The 13,845-nt window shown below is 57.5% G+C and overlaps 1 protein-coding gene across 4 annotated transcripts; it reads right to left on the reverse strand.

The window, feature by feature from the left end:
- Positions 1–313: 313 nt before the first annotated feature.
- CCNQ (cyclin Q) lies at positions 314–11,428 on the reverse strand. 4 transcript variants are annotated; one of them, XM_070606623.1, is made up of 5 exons: positions 11,200–11,428; positions 8,528–8,711; positions 7,078–7,210; positions 4,809–5,036; positions 314–857 (listed from the first exon to the last, which is right to left on the reverse strand). In XM_070606623.1, the coding sequence occupies exons 1-5, from the start codon at positions 11,315–11,317 to the stop codon at positions 768–770; spliced, it is 753 nt and encodes a 250-aa protein (XP_070462724.1). In that variant the 5' UTR covers positions 11,318–11,428; the 3' UTR covers positions 314–767. The 4 variants fall into 4 exon arrangements, with proteins under 4 accessions (XP_070462724.1, XP_070462725.1, XP_070462726.1 ...); XM_070606624.1 differs by having other exon boundaries at positions 314–797; positions 11,200–11,427; XM_070606625.1 differs by lacking the exon at positions 11,200–11,428 and adding an exon at positions 10,263–10,725.
- Between the last annotated feature and the right edge of the window lie 2,417 nt (positions 11,429–13,845).

The raw sequence follows: 13,845 nt of genomic DNA on the forward strand, positions 1-13,845 counted from the left end.
ACTGTCTTGACATTTCAAACATCCCGTCTATTACTTTCTAGTTACATGTTGGTCAGATCTGGGTTTTTTGAACCCAAATGATACCCCCTAACTCCTCTTTCCAAAATTTATGCTCACTCTCCAAGCAGGACAATTGCCAAGCCCTGTGAACGTCCCAGTGGAGGGAGAGTGAGGACACGTGGGCTCTTTTAGGGGACGCTGCCGTGACATGGGCACACACTGTGCCAGCACACCCTCAGGAAGAGAGGGAGGGCCTGACCCAAGAATGCCTCAGGAGCACAAGGGGCCACAGAGCAAAGACAGGGTGTCTCCGTTGATTTGTATCATCTTTTATTACACAAAATAAAATTCCATCTATGTTGCACATTCATACTTCCTCTAAATCTGGCTTTTAAAAACTCCCCAGGGGTGCAGTCCCATCTGTTCTTTGATTTTCCTTCCCATGACGTCACATCTCAACTGTAGTCGGTATCCTCTCAAAGGACAAAAGCAGACGTGGACGCTGGGGGCTGCCCCACACAGCGCACTCCCGGCCTGACCACTGGAGGCGCGGCCCCGCCAGCGTCTGGACCACTGCTGCCGGGGCCAGTCAAAGCATGAGAACCAAAGCGGCAGCATGTCATCGCCTTCACCAGCCCGTCTCCAGCAGCACAAAACCTGTCCTCCCAGCCGGTCTTCTGGGGACTGGGCGTCACGGTGATGTGGTGGCGCCGTCCCCAGGCAGCCGGGCGTCCGGGCTTCTCTTTGGGGAGGCCTGGACCAGGGCCTTAGGGGATCTCTGTGTCCATGGTATAAATCTGAATGAGATCAGACACAATGTTATCAATGATTGGCTTGGTAAGGTCGTCACTAAACACCTAGAAAGGAGAAGGAAAACAGGCTGATTAGATTCCCTCTGCGTTAACCGAGGCGCCTCCCACTAAGCACAGACTCACACTGCAGGGGCCAGCCCGCGGACTTGGCTATCAGAAACGATGTTGGCTCTCTGCAAAGCCGGTTCAGTTCCAGCCTACCAAGGCTGACCACAAAGCAGGGAACCTTCCAGACGGAAGAGCCTTGGTGATCATCCAATCCAGATAGGAGAGGAGACTTGTCCTGGGTTACACAGGGAGTAGGTGACAGAGCTGGACCTGGAGCACCGGTTCCTGCCTCCCCAAGGACTCTCTCAATACTAGGGTCTCTGGGGATCTTGGGAGAGGAGGGGGTGGGAGTCCATTTCCAAAAATAGGCAGGGTAGATCACCTGGACCCCACCCCACCCTAGGCTTTCCCCTGGGGAACACCGGGACTGCTCTACAGCCTGGACCGGACAACCTCTTGACCGCGCTGGAGAGCTTTAAAATTGTAAGGTGAGTCCCTAGGGGCACGGGGCTAACCCTGCACATTCCCAAGGAAGGTCTGGCCTTGACCCCCGGCTCCTGAGAGGGGACCTCTATGCCCCTGGCACATCCTGCCTGATGAGAAGGTCTTGGTTTGCCCGGGCCAAGGGCCCTGCCAGGCAGTCTATGCTGACAGTGTGATTTGTGGTGGGGCCTTGGGCCGCACACAGCAGCCTGACCTCCAGGGCACAGAGACTGAGTAACTGAGGTCAGGCCCTCGGGCGCTCCAGGCCTACAGGACCCAGCCCCAGTAAAGTCCCTAGGCACCATGGCTCCAGGGGAGCTTCCGTGGTGGCAGTACTCCGTGCATGTTGTCACACGTCATTGCTGGGAGAAACTGTGCTGCCACCCAACTCCACTGGCAGGGGACCTGGAAGCTCCTGCCTGGTCTCTCCCGAACCCGCCCTACAACCGCCCCTTTTCTCTTTGCTGGTTTCACCCTGTATCCTTTCACTGTAATTAACCAGAACAACCATAACCACGAGGACAATGGCTTTTCTGAGTTCTGAGAGTCCTCCTAGTGAAGCATCAGGCCTGAGGCTGCTCTTGGGGTCCCCTGACCACATGGGAAGTAAAAAACAAAACAAGGATCCCTCGATTGGATGCCGTAGCCCCTTTGGGCCCAGGGGTTGCTGCCTGGGGAACCAAGGTACCACAAGGGTCAAGGCCTTGGGCTGAGCCAGGGCAAAAACTGGACTTGAGTCCATCCCTTCCATGTCCACAGCCCTCAAAGAAAGCTAGGACCCTCCACAGGTGACCACCTTAGGTGGGAGACAGTGACCTGCAAACCCTGAGCCAGAGCTCAGGAAGATTGGCTGACTCACCCTGGACTCTAGGTGGAAAAGAAATATTTCAGAAATATGGGTTTGTTCATCAGGTTCCACTATCTGTGTGCTCCTAGAGACCCCAAGCTGAGAAATGACCATTAAAAATACAAAGTAGTCCATGGCCAAAAGGTGGAAGCAACCCAAGTGTCCATTTATGGAGAAATAGACAAACACAATGTGGTCCATCCATCCCATGGAATAGTACTCAGCTCTAAAAAGGAGGGAAACTCTGACACGCGCTACTGCTTTAGAGTCAGCGCCTCGTCCACCCAGAGGCCCAACCCAGCTTGGCACAAAGGCTGGCCCTGCCGCTAGCGCGCTTGCGTGCAGGCAGGCTTCTGGCAGGGAAGCACAACAAGCTCTGCCAAGTCTCCTGACGAGCACGGCAAAGCCCCAGCCCACAGCAGACAAGCGACAACAGAGAGGCGGTTGCTGCAGGGAGTGGCGGCCGAGAGCATGCGAGGAGGAAGAGGGTTTCGCAAATCACACATAAGCGTCCCAGGGCTGGGCAGGCAGGGGTGCCATCGGGAGCCGCTCATCGCAAGGCAGCTGGCCAGAGCACCTCTCAAGCCCAAAGGGTGCCAGGATTCTGGACACTCCTGGTGCACGCAGCCCAGAGCCTTCCAGAAAAGGTGAAGAGCTGGGTGAATATGAGTGTGCTACTCCAAAAGGGGCCACTTCTTCCAAGTTTTAGCAATTACCAGGTAAGTCTGTGTTGCCCAGAAAACTGGCCCATGGCATCGCTGCTTGCCGACGCTCTTCTGTCAGGAGGCCGAAAGCAGGAAGCAGCGGCGGCGCAGTGCCACCCAGTGAAGAGAAAGGAGGGCAGAAAGGCAGACACATGGGGGAGAGCCGCGACGGACGATGGGGAACAAAGCACGACATCACAGATGCAAGCAGCCGAGGAACAGGGGCCACCATGCCCACCAGATGCCCTCAGAGAGCAGGGCTGCGCAGTGGGGAGCCCCTTCTGCCACACCAGATTCCAACAGAGCAGGGACACTGCAGTCACATGATCTAGAAGTCCCCAAGAAGCCCCAGTATGGAACAATCCTTTCTGTCCACACAGAGGCCCTTTCACCGCAACACTGCTCCCAGGGGGTTGCGTCTGCCCTGAGATGGGGGCTGCAGATGCGTTTGTTCAAAGACACGTGAGCACCGATTGTGTGTCCGGTCCAGGCACCGGACAGGGGCAGGTGATGAAGCAGACAAGACCCTGTCTCTGCGATTAGTCTGCTGTGTGGGGGATGAGACAGGCAATAAAGGACAGCAAAGCAAAGAGGAGGAAACGCTGTGGTCTCCCAGGGAGGGCAAGCAGGCCAGGGGGAGGGAGCATCAGGAAAGGGTGAGGCACCATGTGGGGCAAGGCGGGGGGTGGGCAGGTGTGGGCCCAGGAAGGCACCAAGGGGGCACCCTCAGTTCAGGAAACAGATGACACATTTTAGATTTCTGGCCACTGTGGGTTTGAGGAGAGGGGTGGGGCACAAAAAGGAGAAACCTTCAGTAATCTCAAAGTCAGCTTACGTAGAAGCTCATTCTAGGACAAGGCCAGACAATAAGGTGTTATGAGAAAGGAAGAGCAAACTCCAAGCATGGGAAAGGAAAAACAGAAAATGATCCCTAAATTCCATTATTTTGAGAAGCAGGGGGACTGCTCAGGGAAAATCGGACAGGACTGCAGAAGTCCTTGAGCAACGCCCTTCCGACGGACAGATCTCAACTGGCTCTCTACAAACTACGCTTTGGATTCAGTAGGTCTGGAGGAGGCCGGGGAATCCATCAATCACTCATCAGTCTCATCTCTCTATCCACCCATCTATCCGTCCATCCCCCCATCCACCCCCTACCGATCTATCCAGCATCTGTCTATAGCTATCACCTGTCTACCTGTCCATCGGCCTCCATGTTTTTAGAGCACCCGTTACACAGTCCTGCGTCACTTAACGACGGGGACACGTTCTGAGAAATGCATCGTTAGGCGATTTTGTCATTGTGTGAACATCACAGAGTGCATTTACACAAACCTAGATGGTACAGCCCACTACACACCTAGGCTACATGGTACTAATCTCATGGGACCACCGTCGTGTAAGCAGCCTGTCACTGACCGACACGTCATGATGCAGTGCAAGACTGTACTTGTTCTGATGTGAAGCCAGGTTTATTAACCTCTGATCTGCAACAAGCTCGCACTCAAGCCAATAAAAGTGCTTGGCTGAGCTCAGTGGTTCTCAACTGGGGGCGACCCCACCCCGGGACATTTGGCAATGTGTGGAGACATTTTGGCTGTCATCACTGGTGGAGAGGGTGCTCCTGGCATCTGATGGGTGGAGGCCAGCAATGCTGCTCAGCATCCCACAGTGCCCAGGATGGTCCGGCACAGACACTGATCCGGCCACAGTGTCCACAATGCCAAGGGGAACAAGTTCTGCCTTAGACTATTGTGACAGGGCATCTGCAAGCTTCTACATCCCCAAGTAGCCCACATCTTTCTTTGTGGATAATTACCACAAAGAAACACGAACACCAGGTACAGGAACTTCCGAAAGTCCTTAGGCAATGGAAAGGGGGACACACGCCAGTGCACTGAGCAGTCACCTCACCTGCCACCATGGCTTCTCGGCCTCAGCCTCGGCGGGCACCTCGACCCCATAGGCCTGCAGGGCCAGGTGGAGCACTGCCACGGCTATGTGCTGAGCCCGGAACCGGAGGCACAGCCCCCCGTGGTAGCTGTCCCGCAGCAGGGCCCAGGCAGTGACGGAGACGGGGGTCCGCTGCCAGCTGTAACGATTCAGCCAGTTCTTGAGGGAAATCAGGTAGTGGAGCAGGTACTGCAAAGACATGCCAGTCAGCCAGTTGGCCTTCGGGGCTCAGGCCCCCGGTTGCCTGCCTCCTCACTGCGAAGCACGGTGGCCCCTCCACCCGCCAGCCACTCTCCCCTCAGCTGTCTCAATGTGTACAAAACACAGATGGGATCGAGTCACTTCCCTGTTCACACGCTCCAACAGCTCCCTGTGTCACTTAGGAAAAAGCCCCAGTGCCTTCCACTGGCCTCCAAGCCCTGCCTCGCCCTCACCTCACCCTCCCGCTGTGTTTGAAGGCACCAGGCGCGCTCCACCTCAGGGCCATGGCACGCACTGCTGCCTCCACCTGAAATCATCTCATGCCCACTCCAGTCCCCACGTGCCCACCCACTCTCATCCTCCAGGCCCAGCTCCTGAAACCTGCCTGGGCCACTCTGGATGGCCACCCCCACCTCAATCCTTTTCCATCACGTGGCCCTGCTCTGGCCACCATCGGAAATCATTCTGCTCATCCCCTTGCCCGACTCAAAGAAAAGCTCCAGAAACAGCAGCCTTATCTGCAGAACAGAACAGTGTGCCCTTGCACCCAGCCCGAGGCTGGGGTCAGTGGTCACAGGATGCCTGCCTTCAGGACTAGAGACCGGGGACTGCGTTCCCCAGCAGTGCCGTCCTCGGCTGTCAACTCTTCATGACCTTCCAGCTCAGCCGTCTGCCAGCTCCCGCTCCGGGAAGGCAGCTGCTTTGCCCAAAACTCACACTCTACTGAACACACTGCTGAGCCCACACGAGTGGCCCGAACACATGGACCTGGGACTCCAGCCTGGAGGAGGCAGCGGTTCTTTGGCTGCTTTCCAGCCCATCCTAACCCAGAGCAAAGGGAGAGCTGCCGGACTCCTGGCCATGAGGAGCCCCGCTCTCCAGCCCAACAGTCCCCGAGGCCAGCTGAGCACTGTTCCTCCCCAGACTCAGTGCCGTGACTGCCCCCGGCAGAGCCAGGGCGACTCCTGCCTTCCCCTTGGGTGTTTGTCAACCATCTTGCCGACCGAAAACACAAGGGTTTCGAAATCTCCACCAGGGGTTTCAGGGATTTAGGAAGGCGTTTAGAAGGATGGGAGTAAGACTATAAAACAGGCAACATGAAGGACCGCTGAGGTGAGGGAGTTATTCTGTATCTTCACTGTGGTGGTGGATACAAAAAGATACACACGTGATACAACTGCATAGCACCTCCCAGGCACAGCACACAACCAAGTAACCACCCGAACCAGGGGGACTGCATCCATGCCAACACCCTGCCTGTTCCATTGTATTCAAGTTTTACAGAATGTTTCCATTTGGGGAGACTGGGCAAAGGCTCCATATCAAATGTGATCTCTGTTATTTCCTCTGACTGCTTGTAAGTCGACAATCACCTCAATGAAAATTTCAATGAAAAAGAAACAAAATCCTGGCACAGAGCAGGATGTGACACACACACACACACCCTCCCCCCCCCCCCCCCCGCTCTCTCTGCAGGCCACCCTTCCAGGCTGCCTGCACAGGGGCCTGGGGCCCCCAAAGGATGACATCCAAGTGCTCTAAGGGTTTCACGTGTCCCTTTGCTGCTGTTGGAAACAGTTCTTCTGTTGGGCCCTTATGTTCCTAGCAGTTAAAGTGTGCTACTGAACTCGAGCAACTTGGCTTTGTGCGGGGTTTCTAAGCACAGTGGAGCTGCATGCGAGCTCCGAGGCAGAGCACCAACTCTTGGTGACAGGGACTCGGGAAGGTCAGGAAACCAGCCCTGTTCCCCTGTGGCTCACTGAGCACACAGACTATACCAGTCACAGGAACTGCTTCAGAGGGTGGCCCAGACTCCAGCTTGTGGCCACAGCCAGGCGAGCCGAAAAGGCAGATGCTGGAATCAGAACTGCCTGAGGGAAGTCCGCAGCAGGCCAGGAGAGGGCGCCCAAGCCCCGCACCAGGAGCAGTCAGGAGCCCATGTGCTCCCGGGGGTTAGAGGGGTGCACTTTCAGGATGAAAAACAGAGGCTTGTGCCTGAAGACACAGTTGTCAATTCCCCAGCACGCACCTTGTGTGGGTGCTGGAACGAGACTTGGAAACGCAGAACTCTCAGCACGAGGAGCTCACACTGCACGATGCTGTCCCGGAGCGCCCAAAAGTGGGAGTCCAGCTCCAAGGGCTCGCTGCCTGGGTGAAGGCACCTGCGGAGAAACGACCATGCTTAAGGCGACCAGAGAGGGGCCCTGAGGAAGAGTCCCGTAAGTCCCACGATGCCCAGATACAAACCCCAGTGTCCTCTGGCCACAGACTAACATCGGGCCCTTCTCCCTCTGTGTAAGTCCCTCTTTGTCCACACGTCTAGTGTTCAGGATAAAAACCAAAACCAACAGAAGAAAGATGCCAGCTTCTAGTTCTAGCCCCACTGGGCTGCCCCATATCACTCAGCAAGATGTCCAGTGTAAAGATGGGCTCTCCGCAATTGCTCCAGGAGAACCAGAAGTTCTGGCACGCCGGGTTGGTCATGGTCATGCTTCCGGGTACAGTCAGCCTGGCAGCAGGACAGTCTTCATCACCTGGGGTGGCAATGCCCAGGGCACTCACTCTGGGCTCAAGGAGGGGATCTAAACATATCGTGGGGATGATGTATCCAAAAGAGTAAATGTATTTCAGCTTCACGTTTCGCAGATTGTCTTTCCTTCGTTCCAAATCTTTCTGTCCTTATTTACACCAGATACATCCACAACCTTCCCACCCACCCAAGATCATCAAGATGTACGAGAACAGGATTCACACTCAAGTGATCAAAATCCTCTGCCGATGACTCAGCCTTCCTAGCTCCTTACTCGTCTTCCAGTTTCCCCACAGAACCCCAGCCGGGTGCCCACATCTCATTACCGATCCACACAATCTCCCCTTCTGCAGCCTTCCTGCTGGAGACCCAGCAATTACGGGGGGACCCCAGCTGCCCACCCTTAGGCCTCTCTTCTGTTTTTCTCTTAGTCTTTCACTGTACATGGCTGCTTGGGCCCAGGGCTGCTGCACACAGACAACTGTGCACACACCGGGGTGAGAGACACTCCTTACCAACTCTGACTCAGTTCCTCACAGCATTTAAATAAGACGATTGCCCAGCTGGCTCTACACCCTCTCCTGCATGGCAGGCTGACCTGCAGGGCCCACAGAACCCAACTGATTCCATCTGTCCTGTCCAAGATTCCAGATGAATCTTCTTTGATACACCTTTCCAAGCCCCCTCTGCTCCAGCTGTGCTCCCACCCACCCCAGTGACCCTCTCTTACCCACCCCCCTCCACACTCCCTCTGGCCCAAGCTTCTCTCCCACAGACGCCCCTGGGCTTCTGCCACCAGGCTCGTTCTCGCCTTTGCTGCTAGTGCTTCCGGCCTGGTTCAAGGCCACTCAGGTGCTTCCTTCCGAGCTTGACTACTAGAGTCTGGAGGGCAGGCCCAGTGGGACCCTTCTCTGCCCTCCCATCGGGGTAGACGCCCAGAAGCCGTTACCTGTTGGACACGTTGATGATGTCACGAGTACGCAGATGCTGCTCCTCCACTTTGCCGGCCAAGTAAAGGGAAGACATGGCAACCAAGTAGGGGTCATAGGCATCCAGGTTGATCTCGCAGAAGAACTTATGATAAATGGTACAAGCAGTGGCGATGGGAATGGACTGCATCCCGAGCTTGACACCTACCGAGAGAAAGCAGGCAGGAGAGGACTTAAACCCAGTGCTCCCCCACTGTGAAAGGGTGAGGGGAGCCGCTGTGCTGGGCCCCAAGGGTGCGCATCCCTGCTCAGACAGGACCGAGAGTTTGGAGCCTGGCTGGCAGTGGCAGTGGGTCTTTCACTGGGTCCTCTACGGAGGGGTTTAGAGGCAGGCTTCTCAGACTCTAAAGGACTAGCCAGCCCCTGGCGGGGGGGGGGGGGGAGAGGGGTGGGCTCAAAGGCAGCACCTCCTTCAGTGGCTCTGCAGAGTCCACACTTCTACCAAGGCCCCAGGTCGTGCTCTAGCTACAGATGTGCAGACCATACTAGGAGAGGGAAGGCTCAGACTACTGCTCAGTTAGCACTGGGTGTATCAGCTTCTGCACAACATCTGGGAAAGGACCACACACTGCTGTGTGTCTGTTTCTGCCTTAGCAAACATTTAACTAGAGGTTGCCCCTGCCCCTGCAGCTCACCTAACCAAAATCCTCCCAAGATGACAAGAGGGAACAAAGGCCTCTGAGCATCAGACACCACAGTCCTGATGCTACAGGTCAAGATTATGCTCAGCAATGATTTCCTAGTCTGTAGATTAGAAAAAGCAGGAAAAGCTAGCACGGTGACCGCCAAAGGCAACCCAGGGCAGAGCAGGAGAAAAGTAGAGCCCATGGCCACAGCCAGGCACCAGGGAGGAAGCCTGCCATGCTGAAAAGGGGACAGAACTCAAAGAACCAGAGCTCGGTGGTGTGATTTGGGAGTTAAAGCCCATCCTCCGCCCCCAGCCCCAGACAGCAGCTAAGGAAAGCACTGCATCGGGTCACAGAACCAAAACAGATTCACAGTGGCCAGGTTAGCAAGCGAAGTTTACATGACCTCCAATAGGCTGAAAGAAGAAGGTGGAGAACAAGCAACCAACAATCATTAGGATTCCACTCAACATCCGCCACCTAAGAAGGTACATTAGTTCCCTAGGGCTGCTCGAACAGACTTTCGTAAACTCAGTGGCTTCAAACAACACACCTTTATTTTCTCTTACAATCCTGGTGGTCAGAAGTCCAAAATGAGTCTTAGGAGCCTAGGCTCAAGGTGTCAGCAGGGCTGGTTCTTCTGGAGGCTCCAGGGGAGCACCTGTTCCCTTGCCTTTTCCTTCTTCTAGAGATGCCTGCAGTCTTTGGCTCGTGGCCCCTCCCTCCATCTTAAAGCCAGTGGTGCAGCAGCTTCCACCTCTGCTTCCCTCACCACCCAGCCTTCTCCTCTGCCTATCACTCCTCCGGCCTCTCTCTTAGGATGGTGTGACTACATCGGGCCCACCAGATCATCGAGGAGAGTTCCCCCATGTCAAGATACTTAATCTCTTTTGCTACATGAGGTAAGAGCCACAGATCCCAGGGATTAGGATGGGAAGATCCTGAGAGGACTAGTATTTAGCTTGGCGCAGAAGGCGAGGGTATATGCAATACACTTTGTAAACAAGTCTTTTAAAAGTGATACCTAAAGACCTTTTAGCGTTTCAAGGTTTAAACTTCAGTTACATACACAGTTCCTGCACGGACCGCATTTTCAGAGATGTCAGATAAGGTCGTAGAGCTGCACGTGGCCCTCCAGGTCTCGTTTTACACAGCAAAGCCTCCCTCAGAGGACGGCTAGCTTCCCTGGTTTACGCGGACCCTCCGAGCAGATGGGTGGCAGCATACGAGGGGACACTGCCATCCTTCCTTCTACACTTCACAACTCTTCTTGGAAATTAAATGTACAAATCACTGGGATTAACGGTCCTGCACTATTTCCGCAGACGCGGCCCACCTTGACTTGAAAGCAGACTCACCCAAACCCCTCTGCCTCGGAGTAACAAAGTAACAAAGATCGGAAATAAGCGGCTGCCGGCCGAGCCAGATACTATTGACAGAGAAACAATGTTTCTACCGGGATCCGCTAGGCTGCCTCGCCTAGCCGGAGAGCCGGGCGCCCGACCCCAGTGCGCACAGCGTGGCGGGCCTCCGAACGCGAGCCGCCCCGGGGCTCGGGGCGACGGGACCTCCCCAGCACGACTGGTCACGAGCCTCACCAACGGCGGGCTCCGAGAGGTTCCGTGAGCCCGAACGCCACGCAGTGTCCCCGCAGGCTGGGAGACAGGGGTGGCCGCCTGCCAGCGGGGCCGCGGCCTCGGCAGCTCTCTGCCAGGGCCTGCGCGCCAGCCCCGCCGTGGCAGTGACCGCGGCGGCCCGCAGCCCACGGCCCGGGACGCAGGGCGCGGCGGCGAGGCCGGGCCTCCCTCCGGGCCCCCGCTCGAGCCGGCGGCCTCTCCCTCCGCCCAGCCGCGCCCGCGCCGCGTCCTGTGGGGCCTTCTTCGGGGAGCGGGTCGCCGTCCCGGAGGCCCGGCCCTCCCACGGCGGGGTCGGGGAAAGCGCGGCTCGGCGGCCCCGGCCAGCCGGTCCAGCCCGCGCGGGGCCCGCCTCTCCCCGGCCGGGGTTACCTGCCTCCATGATGAACCTCGTCACTCGGAAGTGCACCCTCGCCTCGGGGGCCGGCCGCCCCTCGGCGCCCCGCGCCACGTCCCCTCCTGCACAGCTCTGCGGGCCAACGGCCTCCATGGGGCCGGCTCCGCGGCCCGGCCGCCCCCCCGAAGGAGCAGCGCCCCCAGAGCGCCGCTGCCGGCTCCGGGGGTCCTCGCGGCGGGCGCGGCAGCCCCGCCCCGCCCCGCCCCGCCGGCCCCCGCCCCCCGGCCGGCCCGCCCCTCCCCTCCCCTCCCTTCCCCTCCCCTCCCCCTCCTCCCCCTCCCCCTCCTCCCCCTCCCTCCCTCGGGTGAGCGCGCGGCTGCGCGCACGGGGTGGGCCCGGCCCAATGCGCAGGCGCAGACGCAGAGGCCGACGTTGCCGGGCGGTTTGCGTGGCCCGCCCCGCCCCTGGACGCCTCCGGCCTCCTCCCGGGACGCCGCCCGCCGCCCCGCCCGAGGGAACCTCGCGCTCCGGCCCCAGGGCCATTCCGCCGACCCCGGAGGTCACGCGCAGCACCCTGGGCGCAACCGGCCGGGCCACTCCGCGAGGGTTCAGCGAGGTCTCGGGACTGGGGCTGGGGCGCGAGGGCACCTCCGGGCGCCTGAGCTGCAAGTCCCTGCGGTCCCAGCGAGGTGTCGCTCCAGACTGGTGGCCCAGCGTAGTTTAGGACGGGGGCAGTTGGCGGCGTCTGCCAAGCCCTGGTCGAGGGGCGCGTACGAAAGCTCAAGCTGAGGCGTCTCGGCTCCCGACAGAAGGCGTGTGATTCCGTGTCAGAATTCATAAAACCCGAATCCAGGTCTGCCCGAGCGCCCCGAAGGAAACGCTGTGCACAGAATGAGGGCATGAAGGGTATTGGTCTCTGGGTTTTCCAGCGGCCCTGCGTCCCTTGGGAATCTGGTTTCTGCTCGCCTTTCCAGGCTGGTACACAGTAGGAGCTTAATAAGTGTTTGCTGAATGAAGATTGTTGAATATCCTGTTCACACTGCCATCCCACATTTTGTTTAAGTCTTCCACAAGCAGGAAATTGTGCATCAAGCGTTAGGGATGTAGAAACAAGCTAGGGAGGGACAGTTCTGATAACAGTTGCTGGGATGTGAGAGGGCTGGGAACTTTGGGAGGAAAAAGCCACTGCTCCCAAGCCCTTCTGCCGGAGTGACTGGACCCTGGTGACTGGACCCCAGGGACGATCCTGATGTTTCCACCTCCCACCCCCCCCACCCCACCGCTGCCCGGGACAGCCTTGATCTCCTTCCTCAAGGCTCCTGTCTTCTCTCCACACCAGCTGGGTTAGTTTCCCCGGGCTGCTGTAACAAATGACCGCAAATGGGGTGGCTTGAAACAACAGGAATTCATCCTCCTACAGTGCCGGGTGCCAGAAGTCTGAAATCAAAGAGTCAACAGGGTGATGCTCCCTCCGGAGGCCCTAGGGGAGGATCCCTCTTTGCATCTTCCAGCTTCTGGTGGCCGCGGGCATGCGTTGGCTTGTGACCGCATTACGCCAGTCTCTGCCTCCAGCTTCACATGGCTTTCTCCCCTATGTGTATATCTCTCCTCTTCTGTCTCTTAGAAGACACTTGCCATTGCGTTTAGGGCCCACCTGTGCCATCCAGGACGATCTCAACTTGAGATCTTCAACTTCATCACACCTGCAAAGACCCTTTTGCCAAATAAAGTGGAATTCATGGGTTCCTGGGGTGAGAACATGGGTATCTTTTGGGGGCCACCGTTCAGCCCACAACACAAGCCACCAGAGTGAGCTTCCTAAAATGCAAGGCTGAACGGGCCTGCCCTGCCTGACCCTCTCCAGGGCCCCTTCACCTCAGAATAAAGCCCAAGGCCTTTGTGGAGTCACCCTGTCGACTGGCCAGCCCGGAGTCTCACCCTGCCACTCGTGGTAAGGGCCTCGGGCAACTCCCTAAAGGTGTGGTCTCCCAGCTCAGGGTCTTTGCACATGCTCCACCTAGTGAAGGAATTCCTGCCCTACATCCTTCTCGCCAGCTCCCTCTGTCTGAGGCAAGGCACAGGCCCTCTGGGCTGAGTACCTTTGTGCAAGCGTACATGTGTGCGTGTGTGGAGGGGCTCAGGGCCTCCAGCCCCCTGTGCTGCTGCCTCTGTCAAGCCTTGAGCACTCTCAGTGCTGTCTGTCCCCAGGCCAGAGCAGCGCCACCCTCTCCCTGGCCCAAGGCTGAAACCCAGAGAGCCTGGAGCACCCGCCTAAAGAGGCTGTGGGTCTTGGGGGATGGGGCCACTGCCTCCAAGCTTCCCACATCCGTGCACACTACACACAGCCCCATGCACTCACACACAAACAGATGCACGCACATGCACATCAGGTACTCCCCCCACATACACAGGGGTGTAGACGTGCACACACATGCACACACCCAAATTATATCACTCTTCCCTCTGGCCCCTGGCCCATGGCCTGCCTGTCACCTCCCTCACCACTCTTTTGCCAGTTAAACAGCGAAGCTTGAACTCCTCCTTCTCCCCTGGGCCTTTTGTGGTGGGAAAAGTCTGGGCTCAGCAAGTAATAGGTGCCTGTGAATGTGAGTCAAGGGAATGACTCAATGAACACATTAATTTTTAAAGCCCTGGGTCACAGGGCACCCTCCTGGCAGGCA

This window comes from Equus przewalskii, chromosome X, assembly GCF_037783145.1.
Source record: "Equus przewalskii isolate Varuska chromosome X, EquPr2, whole genome shotgun sequence".
Taxonomy (NCBI): Eukaryota; Metazoa; Chordata; class Mammalia; order Perissodactyla; family Equidae; genus Equus; species Equus przewalskii.

Excerpts from the sequence above, each read along its gene's own strand:
- CCNQ (XM_070606623.1), bottom strand. The coding sequence starts at position 11,317 with ATGGAGGCCGTTGGCCCGCAGAGCTGTGCAGGAGGGGACGTGGCGCGG. Across the intron at positions 8,712-11,199 it reads GAGGTTCATCATGGAGGCAG|GTGTCAAGCTCGGGATGCAG; the intron begins GTAACCCCGGCC and ends TTCTCTCGGTAG. Across the intron at positions 7,211-8,527 it reads ATCATCAACGTGTCCAACAG|GTGCCTTCACCCAGGCAGCG; the intron begins GTAACGGCTTCT and ends GTTTCTCCGCAG.